General features: G+C 43.5%; 1 protein-coding gene across 1 annotated transcript in view; it reads left to right on the top strand.

The window, feature by feature from the left end:
* The window catches only part of LOC311232409 (uncharacterized protein), a 71,983-nt gene extending 56,949 nt beyond the window's left edge, over nucleotides 1-15,034 (top strand). The window contains exons 17-20 of the mRNA XM_084319190.1: nucleotides 1,221-1,783; nucleotides 11,967-12,037; nucleotides 12,356-12,440; nucleotides 12,547-15,034. Coding sequence (XP_084175316.1) covers nucleotides 1,221-1,783; nucleotides 11,967-12,037; nucleotides 12,356-12,440; nucleotides 12,547-13,585 — 1,758 coding nt within the window. The 3' untranslated portion in view covers nucleotides 13,586-15,034. The remainder of the gene's footprint in view (nucleotides 1-1,220; nucleotides 1,784-11,966; nucleotides 12,038-12,355; nucleotides 12,441-12,546) is intronic.
* Nucleotides 15,035-15,544: the final 510 nt, after the last annotated feature.

The following is a 15,544-nucleotide window of genomic DNA, read 5'->3' as shown; positions in this document are numbered from 1 at the left end:
CAGTGGCTAACGTCTGGACCACGCCAACGTAGCTAGCGCTAGCCTATACAGTGGCTAACGTCTGGACCACGCCAACGTAGCTAGCGCTAGCCTATACAGTGGCTAACGTCTGGACCACGCTAACGTAGTTAGCGCTAGCCTATACAGTGGCTAACGTCTGGACCACGCCAACGTAGCTAGCGCTAGCCTATACAGTGGCTAACGTCTGGACCACGCCAACGTAGCTAGCGCTAGCCTATACAGTGGCTAACGTCTGGACCACGGCAGAGAGGCCCTAGAGTACTCCCCTGTACTCTACTGCGGTTCAGATTAATACAGGAAAAGGTATACATTGGGGGCTCGAGTCCGAGATATGAAAATAAATCCTGATTTCATCTGTGTTGTAAACTGTATGGAAACGTGAAGTTAGCTCATGCTACTGGAAAATGGACTCCTCGTCATTAAATGAAGTTAAAAATGATGACGCCCCTTTAATTTGACCCACGGTTGTCTGTTCTACATCCCGCGGGTCACTTGACACACCGCAGGATTGCGGTGATGCGGTTATCGCGACAGCCCTACTTGTAACATGCGACAGCCACACACAGCACATACGCTTTATCCCCAAACAAGTAGACTAGGCTCGGGCTGTCATTTTTAGAGACGATCATAATGAGTCTCCTGAACAATTTAAAACCAAGCATGAGTCGATCAGAGCTTCCGACACGGCGGTGTGGTCACTTTTCCATGACCATCCGCGGATTCCCGGAGGTATTATGCGGTGTGTGCACACTGACGCCAAACAAGTAGACTAAGCTAGAGCCATGTGAAATCCGCGTTCGCGGAATTGACCAATAAAAATGGAATCAACTGTAAAACGTGGAATATTGCAGAATTTGCCCTAATCTGGACTGAAATTCAGTTTTCGGGAGAAGATGGAACTGCGCCTCTGTCTGAGCGAACCACGCTGCTGCAGACGTCTCCCAAAACTCTGGCAATCGAAGCATAACGGCGTTATTTGCCATGTTCGGTTCGGTCTCTGAATCTTCAGCGAGACCAACGTCGGGGTCACCAGTGTATAGTGCCGAAGGATAGGAGTCTGAGGCGGGGTGTTGAAAGACGACACTAAACATTTGTTATTTGCATGAATAACAACAACAACACTGTCTGGGCTTGCTAGGTAAGGCATGAAATTCTTCAGGATTAAAACTTGTTTTAACGCTTATGTGTATCGACTCCAGGTGAAGCCACTCCTGGTGACGCCACTCCAGGCGACGCCACTGGCCCAGAGGAGGATCAAGCTGAACAGAGAGCTGGGGAGGAAGGGCAGCGTGGAGGGGGGAGCTGCTGCAGGACCAGAGAAGACCACCTCGCCTACCGACAGATCCACCACCACCACCGGAGGAGGAGGAGAACGACCCACCAGAGCGGCCGAGGGAGGGGGGAGGAGAGCGAGATCCACGTCCAGAGAGAGAGGAGGCTCCAGGGAGAGACCAAGCAGCGCCGGGGAGAGGGACAGAGACAGAGCCTCCGGGTCGGATAGAGAACGGGAGAGGGGGTCGGAGAAGGAGAGAGACAGGGTGGCGGTGACGGTGGAGAGAGGGTCTGCGGATGGAGAGAGGACAGTCAGGACGGACAGGAAGACCCCCAGCAGTGCGGCGGTGGGTCGATCCGTCTCTCTGGACAGGATGACCATCGGAGAGAGGTCTGCCATCGCCAAGAAACCAGGGGAGCAGCAGGACAAACCAGGCCTCGACCTAAAGGACCGAGGAGAGGGCTCAGAGAAAGCTGCTAAACCCCACAGGTGTGTTATACTGGTCTCTCTCTGTTGATCTAAACCCCACAGGTCTGTTATACTGATCTCTCTGTTTATCCAAAGGCCAGTACATAGTCTTAAATTATGTTTGGGAAGGTCTTAAATATTTATTTATTGAATGATATTGACATGCTTTATCGGGGGGTGTGTCTTTGATGGGGTACTGATTGTTCCGGGGGGGTTCACATGCCTTCGAGCGACATTGTACTTCTTTTATGCCTATTCTTATGTCTGCATGTTTACATTGCACTACTTTTATTGTCTGCAATTTATGCATTGTTTTTATTCTGTCAATTGTGTGCTGATTTTATGCCTATGTTCATTTTATACTAATTGCTGTGGTGCACTCTGGACTGCGGTCCATGTGTGAAAAAAAGTACTATATAGATAGTTATTAATATTTATTATTGTAGAAATGTGTGCATTGAAATGTCTGTAAAGTCTCGACGATAGAGATGGGTACCTTCACATTTGAATCGATACCGGTACCTGTGAATCTATACCGGTACCCAACGGTACCTTTTTTATGTACTTTAGTCTCTCAAAACGTAATATTTAATAAATAAATAATGTATTATTATTAGGGAAGCACCCAATGGAAAATTCTTGGCCGAAACCAAATACGGAAAATAGGAAACAGTTGGCCGAAAACCGAATGCCGAAAGGCCGAATATGATTAATATAAATTAAGGCCGGGCCGTTAACGCCGTTACCGGGCTAAATTAACGGCAGACTATTATCGCGCAATAAAGAAATTGCAGCCGTTAATCTATTCTCAAGCTGGCAGGCTTGTTCAAAGTTGAACACAGCTACAACCTCCACCACAAGTCTCTGTAAGTAAGCTAGCTAATGGCTAATGTATCCTTACACTACTGGCAAATATTATTCAAGGAATTGTGGAGCCACTATCTCATATATTCAATTTGTCGTTCAAAATGGGAGCATTCCCTCAAAAAATGAAAATTGCAAAGGTTATACCATTATTTAAAGCTGGAGACAAGCATTTGTTTACCAATTATAGACCGGTATCCCTGCTATCACAGTTCTCAAAGATACTCGGAAAAACTATATGTTGCAAGATTAGACACTTTCATTGAAAAACATAATCTCTTAACACTTTCTATGCCACTCGCGGCTTTTCTCGGATTTCCGATAGTTACGTTGAAAGCCACTCACGAGATTTCTTCGAATTGTTTTCTTTTTAAGCAATCTGAAATCATATTGCATCACGCGAGCCTACCCTAGCCTACCCTACTAAAAAGCGCCCCCTATCGTCTCCCAGATGACATCAGGGATTTTGGAATGGACTCAATGAAAATGGATGGGGGGGAAAAAAATATTCCAGTCCACATTTTCCAGTCCACTGATGCAGCCGGGGTTACCAGAGTTCATTCTGGAGACTCTGAGCCGCGGCAAGCATGAGTTCTACTGTACACACGTTGGATCTATACACTTATCGATTTTTTCGAATGGTGATCAGGAATTGGAATATACCAGTTGGATACCATCTGATGTCAGGTAAGGAATCTATGTTATCAGTGTTAGGATAATCAGACTCGTTTTGATGAAGATATAAGCTTTTTTCTGATATGTGCTCCAGCGGTTTCACTGTAAAATCCATGAGGAAATGAAAGCGGCTATCAGCGCGCACCTCGAATGTGCTTGCGCGCACGTATACTATTGATCATTTAGCGTTTATTTGAAAACGATTCATAAATAGGCCGACAATTATCAACGTTCTGGATTATTCCAGTAAAAGGCGATTATCACAGAATGGCCTGTTTTTTACCTCAAAACGGGTGCTTTTCAAAATGCTCTCAAACGGAAATGAAGCGATAAAAAACCAATCTGCCTCGACAGCACTGACTGGAAAATGATTATTTGATAAACGACGGGCAGATTAGACACATAGCCATAATTTAAAACATAGATTAGGCGATATTAACGTTAACATTAGCGCCGATGGTGGCATTCAAGCACTAAGTCGTGCGCCCCCTGGTGGCACTGAAAGTGTTAATAGACAGCCAGTATGGTTTTAGAACAGCTAGATCTACCTCCATGGCATTAATGGAGCTTGTAGAGGAAATAACGGACGGTATAGAGGGAAAGAAATATGTATTAGGAATATTCATTGACCTAAAAAAAGCTTTTGATACAATAGATCATGAGATTTTACTGAAAAAGATGGACAGGTTTGGTGTCAGAGGGGTTGCTCTAGACTGGCTGAAAAGCTATATTAGTAACAGGCAGTAATTTGTTCTGATGGGTCAGCACAAGTCACAATGCTTAAACATTACCTGTGGTGTTCGACGGGTCAGTATTGGGACCCAAATTGTTCATTTTATACATAAATGATATATGTAAAGTATCTGACATACTGAAACTTGTTGTCTTTGCGGATGAGTCACAAACATTTTATGTTCGGGGGATGACCGTCAGCAGCTTTTAGAAGTGGCAAACATAGAAATGGACAAATTAAAAGGTTGGTTCAACACAAATAAGTTATCACTCAATTTGAAAAAAACCAACTTCATGATATTTTGAAATTGTAAAATAATCACTGATCCTCAACTGAAAATTGATAATGTAAAAATTGAGAGAGTATATACAAGCAAGTTTCTAGGGGTCTTAACACTTTGGATGCCACGCCATGTTTTCCTTTTTACCCCCTTGATGCCCAAACCCACTCCAATGTTAACTTAATATCGCCTAAGCTATGTTTTAAATTATGGCTATGTTTCTAATCTGCCCGTCGCTTATCAAAGACTCATTTTCCAGTCAACATTGTCAAGGCAGATTGTTTTTTTATCGCTTCATTTCCGTTTGATAGCATTTTGAAAATCACTCGTTTTCGTGGAAAAAACAACCCTATGATAATCGTCTTTTACTGGAATATTCCAGAACGTTGTCATTTGTCGGCCTATTTATGAATCGTTTTCAAATAAACGCTAGATGATCGATAGTATATGTGTGCGCACGCACGCTCGTGCCGCGCGCTGATAATCGCTGCTCTTATTTCCTGATGGCTTTTACAGTGAAACAGCAATATCACATATAGTGGAAACGCTTATATCTCCGTGAAAACGAGTGATTATCCTAAGACTGATAACATAGATTCCTTACCTGACATCAGATGGTATCCAAATGGTTTATTCCAATTTCCGATCGCCATTCGAAAAAATCGATAATTGTATTGATCCATCGTGTGTACAGACTGTAGAACACATATTCGCCGAGGCACCAAGGTTCCAGAATGAACTCTGGTAGACCCCGGTTACATCAGTGAGAAGTAAAATGTGGAGTCAGAAATCCGTTCTCCCATTCACCACCCATCTGGGAGACGATAGGGGGCGCTTTTTTCACATCTGAGAGCCGGCGCTGCCTGGATATCCAACGGTAGGCTCGCTTGATGCAATATGATTTCAGATCGCTAATAATTTTTTTTAAATAAAACGAGAAATCTCGTGATGGGCATTCAACGGTCGGGGGGGGGGGGGGGGGGGGTAAACCCGAGAAATCTCGGGTGTGGCATCCAAAGTGTTAATAGACTACAAACTCTGCTGGAAACCCCATATAAAATATTTGTGTTCAAAGTTAGCGAGAAGTATTGGTATACTGGGCAAGACTAGATATATCCTGAATCAGAAAACTCTATACATTATATTGCACACTCATTGTACCATATCTATCATATTGTGTTGAAATCTGGGGAAATACTTAGTCTGTTTGTAAGGAGTCAAACATAAAAATTCATGGACTTAATCAAATTCAAATCTGCACACATTATGTTTCTGGCAATAAAAAACAAATTACCAAGCAACATTCAAAAAGAATTCACGGCTAGAGTGTTTATAATTTTAGAGGGACATTAGCTTTAAAGCAACCTACGGTACGTACAACTCTTAAAAATATGTGCATTGCAGTTTGTGGGGTATCACTCTGGAATGGTCTGGATGCGAATATAAAATTAAGCAAAAATATCAATACATTTAAAGGTAGCTATAAACAAGCACTTATGGACACATATAAGAGAGAGGAGCTTGAGCAGTAATTGACTGCCTATTATTTTTTCTTATTTGGATATATATAACTGTACTTTTATTTAATTTTTAATTTATTATTTTTATTTTTATTAAATTATGTCAAATATTGTAAGGAAGGGGCAGGGCTTGATAAGTTGTTTTACTTCCCCCTGTTCCTTCTCGAACACGAATTGTCTTTGACTATTTACCTTTTTTGTTTTTTAAACTTGTTTTATGTTTCTATGTTCGAGACAAATAAAAATCAAATCAAAGTATTTTTATATCTTAACCAACGTTGCAACTTGCAAGGCACTTATAATGAAACGTTCCAACGGCGACATCAATTGTTCATCAATTAATTCAACCTAGCGTGCACTTATTTTCAACCTAGAACCTAAGTGCTCTCTCTTGCTCTCTCTTGCTCTCTCTCTCTCTCTCACTCACTCACTCACTCACTCACTCACTCACTCACTCACTCACTCACTCACTCACTCACTCACTCACTCACTCACTCACTCACTCACTCAGCGGGGGATAACGTAGCTTACGAGAGACTAGTGAAAGAGGAATGGAAGCGTATAGCTTAACTTAGTTAGCAGCAGCTAACATTAGTTAAAAATATAGTAATGGCGAGGATATAAAGCATGTTAAAGACTCATTTATTGGACGTGTTGCTCGCGGAGTTTACATATAACAGCGTGACTCCCAAGAGGAGTTATCATCACAGGCTGTAGAACGCAGGACTGAAGAGCTGCTTCTTAAACTAAAGTGTGGGTACTGCTCAGCCCCTCCCTGCAGCTGGAGCGTTATGCGACTGTAGCTGCGTTTTGAATACGTCAACACGTTAGGTTACGAACGTAACCCTGTTCTTTGAACAAAGAACCCAAAGAGTTTGAAAACATGTATTGTGCACGTGCCGTTGAAGTTAACGTGCAGTTTTGTTTTGTGGTAAACAAAACATGATGTCATTAGAATTTTTTTTTTAATTACCGACAATTGGCACCGTGTAATCTCACACGAATCGATACTCTGTAGTACCGACGTGTTTCGGTAGGTACCTTTTTAAAAGTACCGAATTCGGTACCCATCCCTACTCGACGACATTGAAAATGAGGGTGACCTCAATTGTCTTTTCGAGAATAAATAAAGGTTTGAATATAAGCAGGGTCCTAAATTAATGCTGAGGCTAAATCGAAGTTAATTTTGAAAGCGTCGGTTATCACATTTTGGTGTTCTCAAACTTTGTCCTTCATGACCACCATCACACCACACGATTGATTGGCTGTCACCTGTAGTGTCTGCCACCATCAACCACACGATTGGCTGTCGCCTGTAGTGTCTGCCACCATCAACCACACGATTGGCTGTCGCCTGTAGTGTCTGCATCTGTATGTAGTTAATCTAACCTGCAGACACTGCGGGCGCCCGGGGCTCCTCCCTGTTGTCTATTCATCTCCTGGATTTCAGAGCCGGTCTTAATGAGCATTGTTAACCCTTTCACTACCACACTACAGAAGGTTAACCCTTTACTATCACACTACAGACAGTTGTAGTGTGATAGTAAAGGGTTAACCTTCTGTAGTGTGGTAGTGAAAGGGCTAACCCTTTGTCGTGTGGCAGTGAAAGGGTTAACCTTCTGTATTGTCGCAGTGAAAGGGTTAACCGTTTGGTAGTGAAAGGGTTTAGCAGCCGTCACTTGAACTGGTGATTTGCATCGTCCCTGTTCAGAATATATAATTGGAAACGATAATGGTGCTAAATAATGTGTAGGATATGCTGCTGCTTAAACATGGTTTAACTCGACCAATATTTGGGCAAAAGACGAGCTGTATAAAGTAGTTTGCTAGCTATATAAGCTAACGTTAGCCGAGTTTATTCTATGCAAAATGTGCTAGCTAGCTAACGTTAATAAAGATCCTCACTGCAATTGCTGATGGTATGGTATGATAACTAACGTTACGTTAATGCTACAGTAGCTCCTATCAGTACTGTAGTCATGCCATTGATGCCAACATTCGTTGGATGAGCTATGCTAGCTCTCGTGACTACAGTTCCTTATAAGAGCATTAGAAAATGTCCACAATGCTATTCGCAAGAATAGAAAATAAATTGAAAAGCCTAATAATAAGCTATACATAGCCTAAACTGCCGTGCTGAAAGCTAGTAAACACAGCATCCCCTGTTGCCTACCCACAACAGAAATTAATTGATGCACATGTGCATCTCTAGCTTAGTCACAAACGTGATTTATACAGAGACATTTGACAATTGCCCATTTAATGGTTCATACATACTGTATAAAGACAACGGAAATCTATTTTATTTTTGTTAAACAGCCTACAATATGACATAACCTAGTTCTAGATTATGATAGGCTATATATAATCAGTCTTACTCATCAAAATGTTTTCTAGGTTATGGTATCTCAAACTAATTAGGCCCTCTGCTATGACAAATGTATAATAATAATAATAATACAACCATATAGGGGTGAACGGTATACGGTATAAACCAGGGTTAGAAATTAAAAAAAAAATTCAAGGGCTTTTTTTGCCCCCCTTAATTGCTTTTCGGGGGCTTTTTTTTGTATTTCGGGGGCACAACATTTTTATAATGAAAATTAACATAAAGATTATAAAACATTGTTGACACTTTTTTTTACAGCCTTCGTCCCTATGTTTGATAACGTAATGTTAATGTCTCCATATATAGGGCTCTACGCTAACCTTTTTCCCAAGGAGCACATGTGCTCCTAAATAAAATGTTAATAAATAAAATCTAAATACAAATTTAGGAGCACACAGAAATTTAGGAGCACAGTGACAATTGTTCAAGTAACACACACACACACACACACACACACACACGATGTGTGACATCATGGCTTGGTTTCATGTTTTGAGGTACCTTCAATTATCTGTAAATAATACATACATACTCTATCTAAATAGATTAAATATTATTGTCCCTGAGTGAGGGCAAGTTGTGTTGTTGTCTTGATATAATAAGCGGTTGCCTCTGGATCAATGAATGTCTAATATTGAATAATATTATTAGATATTTTATTTTTAACATCCCTAATTCCAACAGTCAAGAGGCTTGTTTCAAATTGATGAAAAACCCCACACACGCAACGTTTGTGAGTATAGGCTCTGGCCAGATCGATCAATGAAATACGTTGCACGCTCAGCGCTGTGGAATGAAGGAAATGCGCATCGGGATCGGATTTGGGTGTTATTCTTTTGGAGTTGTGTTACAAATGGAATGGTCTTTCCCCGCCGAACACAAGTTACTTAACGTTACACAGGTCGCGCTATGCAGATGCTTAGCTTGCTAACGTTAAGATAGCAGTGTAATGCTTGATAAGAGCAGAGCGCTCTCTCTGTGTTCGCAGCACCTCTCAAGTGCCTGTAAACACGCAGCGGGCCCCGCCTCCCTCCTCCTTGGAACAAACATTCCACCCAAAAACTGAATTTCAGTCCAGTTTCAATCTGAACTATTAACAGCGGAGCTGTTTTGTAATCTTCACAATCACTCGTCTGTCTCGCACACTGCAAGTAAATGATTTTTCCGGTTTGCACACACATATTATTAGGGGCAATACGAGGGAAATGCTCGCACTGTAGAGCATATATATAATTATATATATAATTAGTAAATTGTCGGGGGCTTTTTTTGCCCCCCTTAACTGATTTTCGAGGGCATTTGGTCAATTTTCGAGGGCATTTTGCCCCAAGCCCCCGTTAATTTCGAACCCTGGTATAAACGGTATGAATTTGCACTACGGTATGGATTTTGACTATACCTTGTAACCGGTAGAGCAGCTCTAAAATAGCAATGACGTCATGTAACCACAGCCAGGGCGCGACTATTTCACTCGTATTTGCCCCTAAAAATAGATGAATTAGTCATAGATAATAGATATGTGCGAACTGGAAAAAGTTATTTAGGAGCACAGAGGCTTCGCGCAGTGGGCGTGTCAACGCGCAATTGTCATTTCATAATAAACACAGAAGCAAACTAGCTCTTCCGCCCTGCGTTTGAAGGCTGTGTGACAACTTCTCTCGCGAGTCGCACAGTTTCTATGTGTAATGTAAACTCTGCGACGAGTCCAATGGTCTAACATGCTTTGAATCCTCGCCTACTAGCCTCAGCAAGCTAACGTTAGCTGGCTCCACTCCTACTGTAGCAGCCTGTTGATGTATTAGCCTAAGCAAGCTAACGTTAGCTGGCTCCACTCCTACTGTAGCAGCCTGTCGATGTATTAGCCTCAGCAAGCTAACGTTAGCTGGCTCCACTCCTACTGTAGCAGCCTGTCGATGTATTAGCCTCAGCAAGCTAACGTTAGCTGGCTCCACTCCTACTGTAGCAGCCTGTCGATGTATTAGCCTCAGCAAGCTAACGTTAGCTGGCTCCACTCCTACTGTAGCAGCCTGTCGATGTATTAGCCTCAGCAAGCTAACGTTAGCTGGCTCCACTAGCAGCCTGTCGATGTATTAGCCTCAGCAAGCTAACGTTAGCTGGCTCCACTAGCAGCCTGTCGATGTATTAGCCTCAGCAAGCTAACGTTAGCTGGCTCCACTAGCAGCCTGTCGATGTATTAGCCTCAGAAAGCTAACGTTAGCTGGCTCCACTAGCAGCCTGTCGATGTATTAGCCTCAGCAAGCTAACGTTAGCTGGCTCCACTAGCAGCCTGTCGATGTATTAGCCTCAGCAAGCTAACGTTAGCTGGCTCCACTCCTACTGTAGCAGCCTGTCGATGTATTAGCCTCAGCAAGCTAACGTTAGCTGGCTCCACTATAGCAGCCTGTCGATGTATTAGCCTCAGCAAGCTAACGTTAGCTGGCTCCACTAGCAGCCTGTCGATGTATTAGCCTCAGCAAGCTAACGTTAGCTCCACTCTAGCAGCCTCCTCCCTCCCTCTCTCACTCTGTCTCCCCCATCCCTCTCTCTCTGCTAACAATCCTGATTCGATTCTTGAACCTATTTAATTAAAAAGGAAGATATTGATGGACATTAGCTATAGTATAGCTCAGCAGCTGTAACAGAATTCCAGCTGCCATACCAGTGTTTTACCCCTTCAGAAGCATTTATATAGACATGTTAAGATAAGTTAATATACCGTGATATATATACCGTTACCGTCTATGCTTCAAATTATACAGTGATATACATTTTAGACCATACCGTCCAGCCCTACAACCATACTTTTTCTACCCCTTGAATTTTTTTTAACTACAGAAGTCTGCTGCATTTGGCTCAGTGACTCCCCCCACTCAGAAGCAACCTAACCTCCCAGCTTTTTTTAGCAGCATATTAAGTACACAAATTAGTCCAAAGATGATAAAAGGCTCAACAGGGCAGTCTCAGAGTTCATCTGTGTGGACCAAGTTCCAATATATATATATATACAGTTGAGAAAGCTGGGTTCATAAACCTTGTACAGCAACTGTTTTGAGTGCAAAAAAAGTTCTCCAGCATTTTGAATGCCATTGCTTTTAATTAATTTATTCTTATCATTGTTCATTGTTGTGTTTTAAAATAAAGAACAATAATGACATCTGAGAGTGTTTCCCTGATTTTGAGAGTATCGAAATTCATATTGGTATAGTATCGAAACAAAAATGTTGGTATCGTGACAACCCTAATTGGTACAAAAACATGTTTTAGGTTCGGTATGCATTGAATCGTTGCCTGAAGAATCGTAATCGAATCGTTGTGGGGTTAAACATTTACACCCCTAGTGTTAACTACACACCCTGCCCAAATGTTGATGCCCAGAAACGTCACAAACGCAGCAAAATGAGGAAATGCAGACAGCGGGAAGGGTCTCTGCCCATACTAGACACAGCCACACACTTCTAGTGGATCAAAAAGGCTACTCATTGTGCCTTTTTAATAAACATAAACCAGTTATTGTAATTTAGCCTTACTGATAGTTTTGAACTTGACAGTATGCATATTTTACTCACTCTAAATACCTATGCCTATATTTTTTTATTGCAAAACGGGTCTAATTTAATTAAACTGGCATTAAAAGGTCTTTAAAGGTCTTAACTTGCTGATACCCTGTTCACAGCAGTGATGGCTAAATAATTTTGGTGTAAGTGTGGAGATTAATATATAATTATTTTCCTCTTTTATCCCAGTGATTTGTCGAAGGACCGAGGAGAGAGAAGTGCTTCCTCAGGAGGGAAGTCAGTCTCTACTAGCAGAGAAGGTAATTATATAGACTGTGCGTGTGACTGGGGGAGTGAGTGTGTGTGTACTAGTGTGAAGTCAGTCTCTACTAGCTGAGAAGATAATTATAGAGACTGAGTGTGACTGGGCGAGTGAGTGTGTGTGTACTAGTGTGAAGTCAGTCTCTACTAGCTGAGAAGATAATTATAGAGACTGAGTGTGACTGGGCGAGTGAGTGTGTGTGTACTAGTGTGCACCAACTTTTAATTTGATCCGTTAGACTTAATGTTGGCTTTCTGAATATCGCTTAAGTCAACCTTTCTATCCTTCCTTCCCTCCCTCTCTCCTCCCCCCACAGCAAAGGACGGTGAGGAGGGCGCCGTGAAAAGCAGATCCAGGATCAGTCGCAAGACTCTAACCCGCCACAATCCGAGTTCTTCTGGGTGAGTCGGTCTCATGTCAAGTTTTGCTCAAATCAGTTTTTTATCGTGACAAGTGTGTGTGTGTGCGCTCGCTTCATAAATAGCTAAATAGATATTTCCTGTTCAGTTCCAACAGCAGGTCGACGGAGGAGATGAGACCGGACTCGGAGCGTGTCCAGGAGCTGAGGGGTTGGGGTTCTAAACCCAAAGATCAGCCTAGCCCCGAGGCCAGCCAGAACCGCAGCCCAAGCCCCAGCACTCTCATACAGCCTCCTCCTCGCTCCAAGTGGGAGAGAGAGGAGGAGGAAGAGGGTCAGGAGAATGGACTGGCTTCTTCCTCCAAGGAGAAAGAGGCTCTACCACCACCGGCTCCACCACCGGCTCCACCACCACGACCACCGCCGGCGCCCAGGGGCCGAGGCAGAGAGGCGCCGTCCGAAGCGCCTAAACCTACCAAGGTTCCCGGGCGAGAGGGAGCGAGGGAGGTGAAGAGAGGGGGAGTGAGGGAGGAGAGGAGAGGGAGAGGAGTGCCAGGCAAGCCGGTGAGGGAGGTGAAAACGGATTCTACCAAAACAGCCAAAACTAAAGGGAGGGACGGGGGGAGAGGAGGACGAGGGGGGAGAGAAGATGGGAGAGGGATCCTAGGGAAGGAGGAGAGAGGAGGAGGGCGAGATGAGAGTCGAGGCCCGGAGCCCAGGAAACAGCGCCTGTGTTCTGACCTGGGCCGCGAGACGGACGAGGCGGCCTTCGTCCCAGACTACAGCGAGGGGGAGGGGTCGGAGGCGGGGGGAGGGGGCAGTGACAGCAACGCCCCCTCCGGCAACACCCACAGCCCCGCCCCTAGCAACCTCAGCGGCTCGGCAACCACCTCCACCACCGTGGCGGAGAAGAAGAAGAAGAAACGCAAACACAAACACAAAAAGCACAAGAAGAGCAGGACTCAAGAAGAGGACCAGAAGGAACACAAACACAAACACAAGAAGAGCAGGACTCAAGACGAAGAGCAGAAGGAACACAAACACAAACACAAGAAGAAGAAACGTAAAAAGAACAAAGAGAAAGGAGGGGAGGAGGAGCAGGAGGGGGGGGGGGAGCAGGGAGAGGCGGTGGGGGTAGAGAGGATAGTGAAAACGGCAGATGAGACTGTGCTAACTAACGCTAGTTAACTACCTTAGACTATTAGCTTAACATCTGCAACCTTTCCTATGTGTTATGATACAGAAATCTATTTCAACCAAAGCTGGCATCGTCCTCCTTGTGTCGGCTGGAGCTGACAGAATAGCACTATGAAAGCCTACCATCTGGCATTAGGGAGAGATCGGAGGGAGGTTAGGGCTGTCATTTCCCCCTAAAGTCAAGTTTGAACAAATTCAAAGTGATGCGTTTGAATTATATTGAACTTCTCATGAGAATCCTCTATTATAACACCCCCCCCCCCCCCCATCCCAGAACAAACGCACTTCTCTTTAGTCTATGGAACTCACTAATTTCTTTAACATCACAATCTCTCAAACATTCAAAAAAATTTGGAGGGGAATATGACATGACTGTGGATGTGAGGGTTAATTATGTCTGAATCTCCCAATAATGCCGGATGGCATTAGTTGGCTCAGGACAGTCCACAAGCTTTATCTGGACCTTTTTGTATAAGTTATACAAACGCAAAACAAAAGAGAAAAGAGTTCCAAAGAGTTTCATACACAATAATGATCATGCCTCAGTTTTACATTAGTTTACCACCTTATTTGCAGTGTGTTCCAAATATGAATTTGAATTTGCTCGCATTCGAATAGATTTGAAAAGCGACGCCCCTAGAGGAGCTCCCTCTGGTTCTGATGATTTTTACATTTACTGCAAATGGCCACAATACTTTGGTTGGGCCTGGATCGCAGCATCGGGAGACGTGTACTGAAGGTCTTAACAGAACCCTCCGTGGACATGAGTCCTGATCGCACTGCAGTGAGTCTGTGTGTATAAACATGCGCTGAACTCAGGGATGTGGTTGGTTTCCTCTGAATGAGGACCAAACTGAACTCTGAACGAGGACTGAACTGAAAGAGGACTGAACTGAACTCTGAACGAGGACTGAACTGGCGCACTCGTGTAAATAGAGATGAACTGTCCCTCAACTAATTTGTGTTTCGTTTCTGACTTTCTTTCACCCCCCCCCCCCCCCCCCTCCTGCTTGTCTCGATCACATAACTGTTTACTGTTCTAGACTGCGCTGAACAATAGATGCTTAATGTGCTGCACATGTTAATGATTGCCCTTGTAAGCACCTTTTATGTTGACGGCGATGTTAATCCACACAGTCTGCATTCATGCTACACTGAATTGCATTATCTGGGATGTGTTAGTCATGGCAGATTAGTGGACATGATTTTTGTTTGTTTTTTTTGGTTCCAAAGGTGCAGTGGGTTCTATCTATTATGTCGTGCCCATATGTGTTTGTGTGAGTGAGAGGGAGCGTGTGCAAGCTGTGGTGTATAGTTTGTAACATGCTACAATGTAACATGTGATCCTGGCCTGTTTTGGGGGGCGGGGCAATTGGAGAGTTTCTGTTCTTATAACTGGCAGTTGTTTTTGTTCTTTTTTTAAATTAAAATGTTTTTGACCTTGAAAAGTGTCTCATTGTTTTTTGATAACAATTTTAGTAGTTTGTCATGATTTCGTTGGACTAATTAACCTGTACAGTTGTAGGTGAGGCACGAGCACTAAGATTCAATATGTTTTAACACTATTGTCAAGAGCACAGTGTACTATGCATCTATATACTGTATGTGTCCTCAAACTGGAGAGTTAACAGAAGTGTCCTGGTCGTTTTAAACTGCGACTCCTTCTGGTCGGTCGGGATCGGGGGGAAATAGCGTGAACCTCTGCACGCGTTACATTCCCCCAGTGAAACTCCTTGCTGTCAGGTGAAAGGAAGCGGCTGGCGACTCCACATGTATCGGAGGAGGCATGTGGTAGTTCTACACCCTCCCCAGGCCGACAGTGGGGCAATGCTTGCAACGACCAGGAAGGGAATTGGCATAATGACTAAATTGGGATGGGTGGGGGGGGGAATACAGAAAGCCCAAAACTAAATGGAATAATGTGTCTCTTCCAGAGGAGGGTAAAGTGCA

Source organism: Notolepis coatsorum (assembly GCF_963971535.1).
Source record: "Notolepis coatsorum genome assembly, chromosome: 7".
NCBI classification, from domain to species: Eukaryota; Metazoa; Chordata; class Actinopteri; order Aulopiformes; family Paralepididae; genus Notolepis; species Notolepis coatsorum.
The sequence above is the reverse complement of the archived record's forward strand: the minus strand, read 5'-3'. Positions and strand labels throughout refer to the sequence as shown.